The following is a 14,014-nucleotide window of genomic DNA, read 5'->3' on the forward strand; positions in this document are numbered from 1 at the left end:
TCCACATTAGTGACATTTCAGTTAGAGCTCCACCCAAGCCTCAGTCTTCATTTTCACTACCACCAGAGTCTAGACTCCAAGTGCTCCTGACCTAAATCCTATCACTGCTGGGATCCCTTTCTGTATCTCATTGGAATCTAATCTCCAAATACATTAGTTTCGCTATCTCAATAAATAAACAATAAATAATGTTTAATCCTTCCAAGTTCTTAAGTTCTCTCATTATTAAACCAGTTGTCTTGATTACAGATGTTATTCTTCTTTGATGAAGGAACAATATTATTTTTACAGGATTTGCAGCATCCATTTAAACATGTAAGAGTAGCAGTAAAATATAAACAAGACTCAAATTTAAATGAATGGTAAATTCTGGTGTCATTGTACATTGTTTTCAATTATCACTAATCCTCAGGTTTAGAGTCAGACAGTATGTTATTACATCTTTCAATACTTTGTAGCTTTAACACTTTTCTACAAATGATCTCTACCAACCGTATCCACCAATAAAGAACATTTTCTTTAAGTGGTTCTTAAATTAAATAGTTTTATATTGTACATGTTGTCTTTCATGTGCATGGCACAGTATTCAAGTTTAAAAAAGGAGTCTTTATGTGGCCCTGCTAACAGTCTCCCTTTAAAATCTTTTATTTTGAAGCTCATTATTCAGACATGAGTGAGACACTGAGACAGCAAACAAAGAATGTCTTCCTAAAATGAGAAATAAATAAATCTGCAGTCAAAGGGTACGATAGTTGCTCAGAAAATGTGTTGTCTTTTCCAATATGATCTGAAAACAACTGCAGGTTTGGTTTAGAAGTAAACTAACTGCCTTGTACATTACTTATTGCACAGAGCTACAGTGATACATAGGCAGCACATTATATAAATCCTTAGCAGGAATACGTTTTCATCAATATCAAGTTGAACATGAGCTCTGCTTCAGAAGTGATGCTCTATAGTGACATCTTCATAGTCATTATTCAATCCCTGCTCAGCCTCGTCGAGTGGGGTCTTTACCATTGAGGCGTGCATGTAGTTTCCTGTAAATGTTAGAAAGTTAAATCAGCTGCTTAAACAGGAAGAAATGATCAGTCTGATCAATGACCAGCATATTGACCGATCAGAGTGTTACCTTTGGCTCTGCATCGATACAAAGACACCATGAGAAGAGTGGAGATGAAGTATGGACAGAACACCACAAGGTGGAGGACCACTCGGAATACCAACTGGAGGGAGGAGGAGTCAGGGGACAGTACTGAGGAAGAGGGAGGAGCTGAGGTGGTTGGTGAAGGTGTGGTTGTAGGTTTTTCTGTGGAGAGAATCCCACCTGATCAGGTGAATATGTGGATGAAATAAGAGGTGAAATCAGAGTGAAGCTCCTCACCTGTGACAGTGATCCAGCTGGATGAAGACTCTCCATGGCCGCTGATGTTACACTTGTAGAGGCCTTCATCAGACCTGGAAACATGCTGGATGGTCATGTGACCTGTAGGCTGCTTCCTGATGAGGGAGCCATCTTTATAGAAAGCAGCTGGGAGGTTGGAGGGAGTGGTCTTTGTTTTACAGAGCAGAGTGACGTCATCTCCCTCCATCACAGGGAGGACAGGACTCTGCAGGATCACTGATCCACCTCAACACAGAGACAAACTACAGCATTTCATCCATTTACACACAGCTTCATCAACACTAACTCCACACACTCAGCTTACCAGTGACTGTCAGGTTAACCATGTTACTGATGGGACCCTCTCTGGACTCACACCAGTAAACTCCACTTTCCAGTGGGTCAATGTAGCTGATGTTACAGGAAAAACCAGCTGGTTTTCCCCACCCATCTCCACATTGAGTCCTCTGTTGTTTGCTTGTGTTTCTCCTCAGAGTCCATCCAGCAGAGCTGTCGTCCTCCTCACAGCTCAGAGACACAAAATTGTCTTTAAAAAACTGAGAGCTGCTGGGACTCACAGTCAGACGAGCTGAGAGGAACAATAAGAAATATACAGTGCATTATTTCCTTTTTGCAGCAATCAGACACCTTTCAGATCAACTGAAGTTATGAAACTTTGTGACCCTGCTGACCTGAGTGTTTTGAACTCAGTTAGGGAGAGTGGATTATGCAAATCAATAAGAAGGATTGCATTTCTAATATTTTACACTCCCATTTAATGCATCAATTTGTGCTGTTTAACAGACTCCATGTTTGCAATCTATCTATAGTAACTACTTGGTAAGTTTACACCTGCTTACTTTTACCAATGCAGCAGTATAAATTTCTACTGTGGCTTTGGCATCAATGAAAACAACTAACTCATCTATACCACAGCAACAGCGATCTTTGAGATGCTTGGCTACAAGATGAACAACAGCCACAAGGAGCTGTACCCTCCATAGAGATTGAGACCACAGCCTAAGGTCAAGGCAGCATGGAGGGAAGTTAGCCAACTATCAGAACTACAGAAAGCTGTGATAAAGAAAGGGGTGGCTCAGAGAAGACCACAGCAACTCCCCGAACAGGGTCCAGTATCCATCACAGTGGCAGACATTGAAGAAAGAGTCTAAAGCATGAAGGCTGGACAGCCCCAAGGACCTGACTTGACTAATGCCTACTGGCTAAAGAAGCTAATTGCACTAAATGAGCACCTCACAGTGTGACACCTACAAATGTATGGTCACAATTGTAATTTCTTTTGAGTATTTATTGTTATAAAATGACTTATTTACTGAATTATTGCACTGATTCTTAGTTAGGGTTATACAGATGTAATTGCATGGCTTTGCCACAAAAGGGACACAACTGAATGCAGTAGCTTGCTCCAAAGCCCCCATCTGTTTAATGAGGAAGTTACTCTAGACTGAAGGCAACAAATGTCTCCTGTCTCTACTTTTTCTGTTGGTACTCTGAGTTGTCAAATTGCATATTTAAAGGCATAAAACCTTGTTCATGTTAGTTCAATGAAAGTTGAATTTTGAAAGAAGTATATTTTCACAGATTCTCTGCTGGTTGAAATGAGAGTTGCTATTATCTAACAAAATGATGGGCCACACTGAATATGTGTTATTTATTTAAAAATGTAGCTCCTGGACAAGGTTCTATGATTGATAACATAACTTCACCCTGGTCCATTTCTCACTCATATTGTTTATGGACTGTATAGTAAATACTGATTTGGGGAGATGGGAGAATAAGACATGTTTATGGTTTTCTGATGTGAAGTATTTTTGCATATGTTAAGATATAAAGAGAGTTTACTAAGATAACAATAAGTGGATTAATCACAGTGTTAATGCTATGAAACTGGACAGCAGAATTTAGTTATAGTGCTTAAAAATACAGATAAAGGGTATTTATTATTTTGTGTATTTATACCTCAAAAATGTAAACTTGATTTAATGTCATGGTTTGTGTTACAAGAGAACGTATGGAGAAAAGATGGAGGAACATGTAAATGAGCAAAGGATTGGTCTAAAATTCTGCTTAATGAACAGCTAAGGAAGAGCCTGTAAAAGGAATACCCCTCATGTCTCCTGTACCTACTTTTCCTGTATAACACAGCTAAAGGCCTGTAACATAGTTTTGGAGATCAGCAAGCTGCACAGGCAGCTGATCCTGATCCTTTATTTAACAAACCTGAGGCAGACATCACTGTACAGGTATGTTGGAGCAGAGCAGCAGACAGCTAACTATGGAGGACTACCCTTGCAACTACACAGACACCTTAGCCTAGAGCTGGGAGTGAAACCAGTTAGCGACTTTACAGCAGCCATGGGACACTGTAAGCCTGATCATACAGTCATACATGAGAAGGACCATGAGTGCCAGAAGGAGTGTGGCTTGTGAATAGAAGAGGAGCGTAGCGTGTGTGGACCCACTGGGGGCTCTGTGGGTCTGCCCACATTGCCCCCACACATTTGTTAGGTAAGGCACAGAAGCAGCACCTGCCTGTCTTTCAAGCTTGTGTTTGATAAGGACAGCTTATTTTAAAGTGAGTTGGTTTAAAGGGGAGGAGCTAAAAAACAGCTAGTTTAGGACAGAGGATGAATTTAGAGAATACAGGACCAAGGCCCTGTATAAAATAAAGAATTATGAAAATGAAAACTTTAGAGTGTGACAGAAGAAGGTTACTGACCTTGCTTTGTTGTGCAGCACAGTAGGGAGATGACGGCTACAAAGGAAGACAGCTGGGTTAGCTTGAGGTTTTGCAGCAGTGTGTGCAACATTCAGAGGAAGTAAAACCATGCAAACCGCAATCATGTATGTACAAAGCAAAAAGCATGTATGGAAAAAGTGCAGACAAAGTCTTTTTTTAAACGTACACACAGTTTTCTTTCACAGACTAAACTGAGAGAGCCACTTGACAAAAAAAGAACAGTTTATTTATTCAATTTATTGATTCAAGGGTGCAATGTATTATCATCAGTAGTGTTCCCTGGTTTTGTAAAAACACATTAACTCTGTTAATCTCCTTGATCTTTGAGCTACTCATTTTTTGGGGATCATCATAGCAGGTCAGCTTCCTCAATCTCTCCCTATCCCTAGTATAGTGGGGATATCAGGAATAGACACGGTTGGCACTGATTCACCCTGGTGTGTCGGCCAGAACACCACTTAAGGCCAAATTATCCCAGAGTACAGAAGAAGGAGCTTGATGTTTGGTTTGAGGATCTTTATTCTCTCACAGCTCAATTCCTGTGGCTGTGTGGTTTTCTACAAAAGAAGTACACAATACCAATAAATGTGTGTTTGTGTTACCAATACCAATACAGTGTAGAGATAAATGACATACTCAGATGTCATTTATCATTACATACAACATCCCAGTGTATTTCAGACCCAGCAACACGCTCAGACAAAAACTGGTTCACCCGAAAGACAAAACGCCAAAACACAAACTTAACAACGTGGTGTATGCTGTACAGTGCAGCGAGGAATGCCCAGACCTCTACATTGGAGAGACCAAACAGCCACTTCACAAGCGCATGGCACAACATAGAAGAGCCACCTCCACAGGACAAGACTCAGCTGTCCATCTGCATCTTAAGGATAAAGGACACTCTTTCGAGGATGCCAATGTTCACATTCTGGACAGAGAGGACAGATGGTTTGAAAGAGGAGTGAAAGAAGCCATCTATGTCCACTGTGAGCGACCATCTTTGAACAGAGGCGGGGGTTTACGACACCAACTCTCTGCCATCTATAATCCAGTTTTGAGATCCCTTCCCAGACGCCTTAACGCCCACTCACATCCTGGGCCATCTGACCTCAGGAATTCGCATGATAAGGTGGGGCCAGGTTTCACAATGAACACACCCGAAACTCTGGCTGATTGGGACCCACGCCCAGTTTCACACCTTGGCTCAAGAGATTAGAGGATCATCAGGAGGTCCTTTTGTCCCTCTGTGGGGGGTTTCTCCCACTAGGTTTATATCTGGGACTCTCCACCATTTGACCTTAGAACTGAAGAAGCTTCTCGGATGAGAGGTGAAACGTCTTCAAGTAACTTAAAGAAGTCCAGACGCTTTTCTTTGCAAGCTCCTGTTGTTGCGACAAATGCGTCCTTCATTTCCCCAAATTTGAAGGATGGGTCGGTGTGTCCTTCGTGGCCCACCATATCCCAGAATTCATAGCGCGGCCCAGCCAAACTGCAGTTTCCAACAACTACTAAGTTTTAAAATTACTCTTATTAATCCTTCTGGGTCACAAAATAAACTTTTAACATATTTTAAGGCGAGAAAGTAGCCGTGTAAATTACAAATATCTGCTTGGTTTATCAAGACATCGCATATTTGCAAAAGTGTGCCGACGTTTTCGGAGACGTCTGTTACCCACCAGCTTGATAGCAAGCCGGGGGGTTCAATGGTCACTCCAGCCGGCAAGAGCAGTGGACTCCCGGCTTCATCGATTTCCGACCCCCGGTCTTTCGCTACTCAGGTTAAACATGATATATAAGTCACTCGGATAACTTAAAAATGTAATTGTTTGCCTTTTTTCTGTGTTTTATTTGTTCCGGAGTAAATTGGTTTGGCTGAGATCAAAGTTATTAGATTATTAGATTAAAAAAAAACTTTATTAATCCATCGGGTGGGTTCCTCCGGGGTTTTCACACAGCTGAATAAACGTTAAACAGAAAACTGATTAAACAGAAGTGTGAGGCGGTTGACAATTTACGCCAGTGTCCTGATATATTTTAGATAGCAAGGAGCAGACAGCCGAGTTTATTAAATTCCACCGACACAGCGGTGATGCCAATCTGAAGGCTAGACCAGACTCATGTCCAGACCATCTCAGCCTTGCCTCTTTCACTTTGTCTGTAAATTGATCAACCTAAGCGTTCCCTCTGATGCATTCATTTCTTTTCTTGTCCACCTCGGTCATTCCCTATGAAACCCTTAACATCTTCAGCTCAGTCTCCTTTCTTTTTGTCAGTGTCAACATCTCCAAACCATACATTATAGCAGGTCTCACGATCATCTTGTAAATGTTCCCTTTCACTCTTGCTGCTATCCTTCTGTCACCCCTGATACTCATTTCCACCTATACCACCCAGCCTGTACTCTCTTTTACACCACTCTTGTGCACTGTCCATTGATTTGAGTGGTTGGCCCTAAGTATTAAAACTCTTGTACATCTTCACTTTTTCACCATCCTCCCTCTCACCCACACAAGTATTCTTTCCTACATCTACTTTCTTTAATTCCTCCTCTCTCCAGAGCATATGGCCACCTCTGCAGGCTCTCTTCCAACTGCTCCCTGATCTCACTACAGGTCAAAATGTTGCCTGCTAACATCAAAGTCTAGAGATTCCTGCCTGGCCTCAGCCTGGTTCCAGCAGATTGCCACTGCTCCCCGAGTCTGGTTCTGCCAGAGGGTTCTTTCTGTTAAAAGAAAGTTTTTCCTTCCCACTGTCAACTTGGTTATAGGGGTTATCTGATTGTTCAGGTTTTCTCTTTTCTCTGGAGGGTCTTTATGTTGCTATATAAAGCACTTTTAGGTAACTGTTGTAATTTGGCAATATATGAATAAAATTTAATTGGTTTTGGTATCTTATTTCTTTTACTGCTGCAACATGGTGAGTTAGATTTTTTCTGTGAACCAGTGCTGAGTCACTAAATATATTCATAAATCCGATCAAAGCATGGTTCAGTGGCATATTTATTAGGATTTGGGCCCAGTATAAACGGAAAATGTATTTTCTAATCTTAACCCAAAAATAAAATCAAAAAGTGAACTTACAGAGCAGTCGGAGTAGAGAAGCTCTGTTCATCATGCTGTTTATGTCTTTGATCAGTTCACATCAGATAAGACAACCCTCCTCCGTCCTGACCGAGCATCGCTGTCAGCACTGTGGTTTCCTTTTCAGAGAAAATTCAACACCTTTCTTTTTTTTTTTTCTGTTTGTTTCTATAGAGATGAGATATTATTAAAACAAGAGACTGGAATATGTCACAAAGATGAAAATATTTAGAAGTTGAAATCAAAATCAAAGGAGAATATTTGTATAACCAGTATATGTTTATCGTTAATGCTAAAATGACACATATCTGCACTAAAATTCAGATTAGATAGTTCCTGTTTCATATTGGTAGAAACAAGTTTTGTCTTGCGGTAGCTGTCAGTGTTTCAGCTGTACACAAGGCCTTTTGTTTCTGCATTTCACACAGACCTCTGCTCTACCTTAACCACAAACTTTTTTTTAACTACATGCTATAATGCTTAACTATTGAAAGTCCACCCATCTATCACCCATCTGCTTTCTGCAGCTTATTCAGGTGGACTTTCTCCAGAACTTCTGTAGGTTCATCAATGCTTTCTTAACCCAGCCAAGAGACAAGTAATGGTGCATGAAGAACCAGCTGGTTTCCCTCATGGCTGTGTTTCTGGACATGGTTTTACAGTTTTTTTCTTCATTTGTGAGTTCTCATCAGTCTGGACTAATATGCCCTTCATATATATGCCAGAATGTAATATTTGCAACATTTACAAAGCAAATTCTGTATATTCTGTAATGAAGCAGATCATCTAAACTGTCATGCTATTTGTGTGTACTGACCACGTAAGATCCCCTGTACATCTGGCTGAGGATCTTACGTGGTCAGTACACACAAACAAAACAGTGAAGAAGGCGCAGCAGCGCCTCTTCTTTCTCAGGAGACTGAAAAGATTCGGCATGAGCCCCCGCATCCTCAGGACCTTCTATCACTGTGCCATTGAGAGCATCCTCACTGGATGCATCACCACCTGGTATGGCAACAGCACCGCCTACAACTGCAAAGCTCTCCAGAGAGTAGTGCGGTGCTCTGAACGGATAATTGGAGGTGAGCTTCCCTCCCTCCAAGACATCTACAGGAAGCGCTGCCTGAGGAAAGCGGGGAGGATCATCAAGGACTCCAGTCACCCCAGCCATAAACTGTTCAGACTACTTCCCTCAGGAAGGAGGTTCTGCAGCATCCGGTCCCGAACCAGCAGACTGAGAGACAGCTTCTTCCATCAGGCCATCAGACTGCTGAACACTTCATAGACACCTCAGCTTCACTACTGGAACTTCAACATTATGCACTCCATACTGTACAGTAATGCCACTGTTTTGCACATGTCTCAACTCTGTATATTTTTATATATTTTATTTATTGTTTACTCTATTTAATTTGTAAAATATGTGTATACACACACACACACACACGTAGAAAAATATTTAGTATACACATCCAGAAATGCATATACTATTATATATTGTACATATATTTATTAGTTTCAGATGTAGCCATTCTTGTATTTTGCTTGTTTACGTTATTGTATTTTGCACAACTCTGTTGCTTGTGAAGCTCGCACACAAGAATTTCACTCACATGTACTGTACCAATGTACCTGCACATGTGATGTGACAATAAAAGTGATTTGATAAAAGTGATTTGATTTGATTTGATTTGATTTGCTAGAACCTCAAGGTTGACTCATAACATTTTTTAGTAATTTTTTGTATAATTTCTAATTTTGACTAGAGACCGGCCCACCATTATAGGAAAAATCATTAAGCTTTTGAATGCACACAAACGCTGTTGCGACAGTGATGTACACTGTTTTGATGGTATATATGCATCAATCTATCAATCGTTTATTGTAAGATTCAGATAATTATTTTTTAAAAGCTTGATATTTTAAATGAGAATAAGAAAGAAAAGTATTTCTTTGCGCCCCCCTCTTCCTGTTAATGCCCTACATGGCCCCCCTGGCAACACTTTCCTAGACTCGCCCCTGCACAGTTACCAGCTGTCAGCTACGTAAAGAAAAAAACGATCATGGGGTTATTTGTCTCTCAGAAACAGTTCATAACTTCCCTTCAACTCATTCATGTCACCTAAAAGGTAAACCTGTTTCTCCATCACAACTCTGATGATTCAGTAAGGACATCTCCTGGTTTCATCCTCATGTTTCCCTCTCACCAGATAACCAAACCGTATCATGACCAGCAGCTTTACAGCTGTGGCTCCAGCAAACATCAGCTGATACTAGAAATTAATATGAAATCAATTCTAACAAAAGCTGATCAAGCTTAAACATGCTGCTGTTGTTTAACAGACCTCCGCTGGTTTCTTCTTTCTGGGGCAAAGTGGGCGATAAACAAACAAGAGAGAAAAGCCGATCAGCTGATCATTGATCTTTTTCATGATTGAAGTAGAAACAGGAGAGGGAGGGGGAGAGAATGAGAGAAGAGGCAGCTGTGCAGCAAAGACACAGTAACTCCAGCTTTGTGTCTTTTTCATTGTAGCTGAATTACGGGACAAACTGTGCTCCTTTTCACCTCAATACGAAACGCGTAATATTTTCTCTGAATGCGAGACCATTCCGTTTTTTATGGAACGGTTGGCAACTCTAATAATTAACCTTATGAACAAAATAAAGTTCAACATCAGTAACATCATAGCACCCACCCAGCTGTATAGAAACTCCGTCATGCTAGCTAGTACGCAGTAAGAAAAAGTCAGCATAATGAAAATAAACTCCACCTAAACTTGGTTCATATCTGACCCAGATGGACTGCATATCATAACTTCTTACCTGAAGTTCAGTTCACCTGACACTCTCGGACCAGCGGCCGCCTCGAGTCTGTCCCCTTTCCCCTATCCACCTGCTGGCCTCCACCACTTGCTAATGTTACTGAATCTGTGGAAGCTCCGCGATAGCCACCACACGAAGTAACGAATAACGACCCTATCTAAATCCCAGTAACGACTAACGCGTTCTTGGTTTTGGCATAATAACTAGTTACCGTGCTCGTTACCACAATAATAACGTAGTTACTGTAAAGCGTTACTTAATAACGCGTTAGTCCCAACACTGACTATAACTTGGTTAAGGTTAGGGATTAAAAACTACTGGATTAAGTGTATACAAAGATCCCAATTTGGGTTCAAATACAACAACTGCCACTTCTTTCAAAGCTCAGAGCTACTGGAACAAGATGGAATCAGTGGGCAAGAGTTGAACCCATCCAAGATTGGGTACCAAGTCCCAAATCCAATGGAAGAAGGATCATTGAGTGTGAAAGGAACTAACTTGAAAGACAGGATCATGGCGAAGCTTGAAACCTGGATCCTCTGGAGCCGGTTACCAAGACTACATGAAGTACCTTTTCTACTAGATGATGTGAATGCAGCACTACAGACAATATCTGCCCACTGCACTTCACGAGCATCTGGCAGCATAAATGAGCCAGCTGCTAGTCAATAAGAAACACCCAGAATGGCTAACTGAAGGCTGGACAGTCCTGATCCACAAGGATCCCCAGAAGGGACCGGTCACATCCAACTACCAGCCAATAACCTCCCTCGGTACCACATGGAAACTCCTGTCAGGTATCATAGCGGCTAAGATGAACAGGCACATGGCTCAATACATGAGTTGGGCACAGAAAGGAATTGGCAAGAATACCAGAGAATACCAAATCACCAGCTTCTGGTAGACAGAGTAGCCGCCCAAGACTGCAAGACCAGGCTGACCAACCTGTGCTCTGCCTAAATTGATTACAAGAAGGCCTATGACTCAATACCCCACACCTGGATCCTGGAATGCCTAGACCTGCACAAGATCAACAGAACCCTAAGAGCCTTCATCAGGAACTCAATGTGGATGTAACGAACAACACTAGAGGCCAACTTCAAGCCCATAGCACAGGTCACCATCAAGTGTTGAATATATCAAAGAGGTTCTGTCCCCGCTGCTGTTCATGCATAGGCTTGAACCCCCTCAGTGAGATCATTAACAAGTGTATAGGAATTTCTTTTACTTATGTATTCATCACATTATTTTATTCTATAATGCCTTGGTGCCACTGGATTGTCTCACACTCATACAGTAAGACAAATGGTGGGGGTCTAGTAAGGAAGTTGGGGGAAGCAGACAACTCCACAGGAAGAATATTTTGTCTCTTTGAGGTCTCTGGGAGGTAGCAAGGGAGTGTGAATCTTAAGGTGTGAAACAGCCGTGTACTGCCTTTTGTTCCTGGAGAAGGTATTTAACTGAGAGCCATGGTAGGCTCAGGAGAGTTTCTGCTGACCGTTTGTCCCGCGATCATGCAGCCTCTCCACAAGCTTGGTTTTTCTGTTCTTTGTGTTTTGATTAAAGAATGTTAGCTACCGCTCACCGCTCGTCTGCAGGCTTTATTTAACGGAAAACTTCCACAACACAAGACTGGCTACGGATACCGACCATGGAATGGAGCAGTTGTCAGCCACCTCCTGTACATGGATGACATCAAGCTGTATGTCAAGAGTGAACGAGACATAGATTCACTGATCCACACCACCAGGATATACAGCAAGGACATCAGAATGTCATTCGGACTGGAGAAGTGTGGTCAGATGATAACAAAGAGAGGGAAGGTAGTCCGAACTGAGGGGAAAGAACTACTAGAAGGCAACATTGCAGACCTGGAAACCAAATGGGAACCATGAAGACACTGCTAGGAAAGCTGCAATCACCAACTACCTGCAGAGGGTCAGACAGGGGTGGCTGTAGCTCAGGAGGTAGAGCAGATCATCTACTTATCAGAAGATTGCTGGTCTGCATTTCAAATATCCTTGGGCAAGATATTAACCCTTTAAGACCTACCATAGAACCAAGTCCGGTGGTGTAGTGCCATTTTTGGGAGCATTTCAAGTTGCTATACATCAATACAACAATTATAGCCCAGATTTTAATAATATGTATTCATTAAGTGCATAGTAATTACATAAATTGCAAAAAAGTGCAATAAACTACAAAAAAATTGAAAATCGTTTTTGCTTTTTTAACATGTATTTCTAGTTAGAGAAATTTAAGAGGCTTATCCCTCAAAACTGTAAATACAAAAAAGTTGCACAAAATAGTTTCCTACCACAGGAAATTTAGTTTGAGTGTCTTCATAGTTTTATTTTTGAAATACACCAATTTTTATATACTGCAGGAAAAACAAAAATAAATATTAAACTGCAAATTTGCAAAAAAGCAGCATGTGCATCAAAATAAACTATTTCCAGCAGTGCAATATGAGTCCTAAGCATCCCAGAAACGACACAGAAAGTCATAAAGTCAAAGATAACTTTTAAAAACACCAGAATAGGCCCTGTGGCCCTGATGGTAAAAAAAAAAACTACATTTCCGCGAAAACGACGTCACTTCTGGTTTCGGGCAGGTAATGGTGGACATGCAAAAGTTCGTGCTGACGTCTATTCCAACGTAGGAAGTGTTATGAACAGCTGATTGGATCGGCAAAGCGTGTTTCTGGAATATTATGTTTTTGTTGCTGCAAGCGCTTTTTATGCAGTTTTTGCAAAGCTATATGTGGAAGGAAACTGTGACCTGGGACAAGCTGATGGCATAAGATGTAAGTACAACTCCTCCGGTTTCATATGCAAAAAAAATTATTGCGCTAGCTTACGTGGTTGCAGAGCTACCGGGATTTAAAAATAGTTACGCAAAACAGAGCGTGCCCGCTCCGACCGGCTCTGAAGGGTTAACCCCAAGTTGCTCACTGATGCATCCATCGGTGGATGAATGTGTGTGAATTGTAGTTCGTAGGCACTTAAAAGCATAGAAAACAGTGCTCTTGAGAATGTGGTATGTTGTATAAAGCACTTTCAGTACTCTGGGTGAGTAGAAAAGGGCTATATAAGAATCAGTCCATTTACCATTAACAAGTCCTTAGGAGTCAGCTGAATGCTAAGAACAAGATCTCTCGCTTTAAGCCGAAAGACTCCACCAGCCAAGTAAGCCAAGTTCCTCCCTTAACCTTCATTTCCTTCTGGATAACTTTCATATGACTACTATCTCCTCTGTTAAGGAATCCTTGCAAAGTAGGATTTTGAAATTCATAACATATATACTAAAGTCTCAGAGTTTGAATCTGATTGACTTTAAGGTCAAGGTTAGAGGTCAAGTGCCAGGTTCAGGGAAAGAACAGTAAATAACAGGAAAAACAGGATCCAAACGCAAGACTTCCTGGTTAGGGTTAAGTTTATTTATAGTGAATAAAGAACAGCATATGTGAATTGCAAAATCAAAATGTTTCATTGGTTTTCCAGTCTGGCTTTAAATCCTTACATGGCATCGAATTAGCCCTTTTAACAATTCTTATCGACATATTTTTAGCTACTGATGCTGGCAACTGTGTTGTTCTCATGCTTTTAGGTCTGACAGCTGGACTTTGATAAAGTGGATCATGCTATTTTACTGTCTCGTTTGCAGCAGTAGGTTTGTATTAGGAACACAGCACTGCAGGTCCTACTTGGCAGAGTGACCTCTTTGTGTCAGTCTCTGTGACTATACCAAAAATTAATGGAGTTAATTTTTGGTAGACCCACTGAGACCTGCAATGTGTATTTAGATTTTTTTGGCCCAGTATAATAAGCTAACTATCATGAACCTGGGGGTCAAACCAGGGGGTCTGAACTGAAGCTTAACAGTCAGATTCAGGCAGTAATAAAATCAAACTTCTTTTTGGCGAGACAGTTGGCTAAAATAAAGCCAATTCTTTTACGGCAG

At 41.2% G+C, this 14,014-nt stretch overlaps 2 protein-coding genes across 3 annotated transcripts in view; one reads left to right on the forward strand and one right to left on the reverse strand.

Moving 5' to 3' along the window:
- LOC146635278 (polymeric immunoglobulin receptor-like) overlaps positions 1 to 14,014 on the forward strand; it is a 67,745-nt gene that overhangs the window by 25,791 nt on the left and 27,940 nt on the right. The window contains exon 3 of the mRNA XM_085350077.1: positions 8,269 to 8,279. Within this exon, the coding sequence (XP_085206203.1) occupies positions 8,269 to 8,279 (11 nt within the window). The remainder of the gene's footprint in view (positions 1 to 8,268; positions 8,280 to 14,014) is intronic.
- On the reverse strand, positions 940 to 7,262 carry LOC146635280 (Fc receptor-like protein 5). Of its 2 annotated transcripts, none has more exons than XM_085345824.1 (6): positions 7,229 to 7,262; positions 4,125 to 4,160; positions 1,710 to 1,973; positions 1,385 to 1,630; positions 1,133 to 1,309; positions 940 to 1,040 (listed from the first exon to the last, which is right to left on the reverse strand). In XM_085345824.1, the coding sequence occupies exons 1-6, from the start codon at positions 7,260 to 7,262 to the stop codon at positions 940 to 942; spliced, it is 858 nt and encodes a 285-aa protein (XP_085201950.1). The 2 variants fall into 2 exon arrangements, with proteins under 2 accessions (XP_085201950.1, XP_085201958.1); XM_085345832.1 differs by having other exon boundaries at positions 1,133 to 1,240; positions 1,376 to 1,630; positions 7,229 to 7,259.

This window comes from Diplotaxodon limnothrissa, linkage group LG3 (assembly GCF_057381915.1).
Source record: "Diplotaxodon limnothrissa isolate DT_005_m linkage group LG3, D_limnothrissa_male_GT1.1, whole genome shotgun sequence".
NCBI lineage: Eukaryota > Metazoa > Chordata > Actinopteri > Cichliformes > Cichlidae > Diplotaxodon > Diplotaxodon limnothrissa.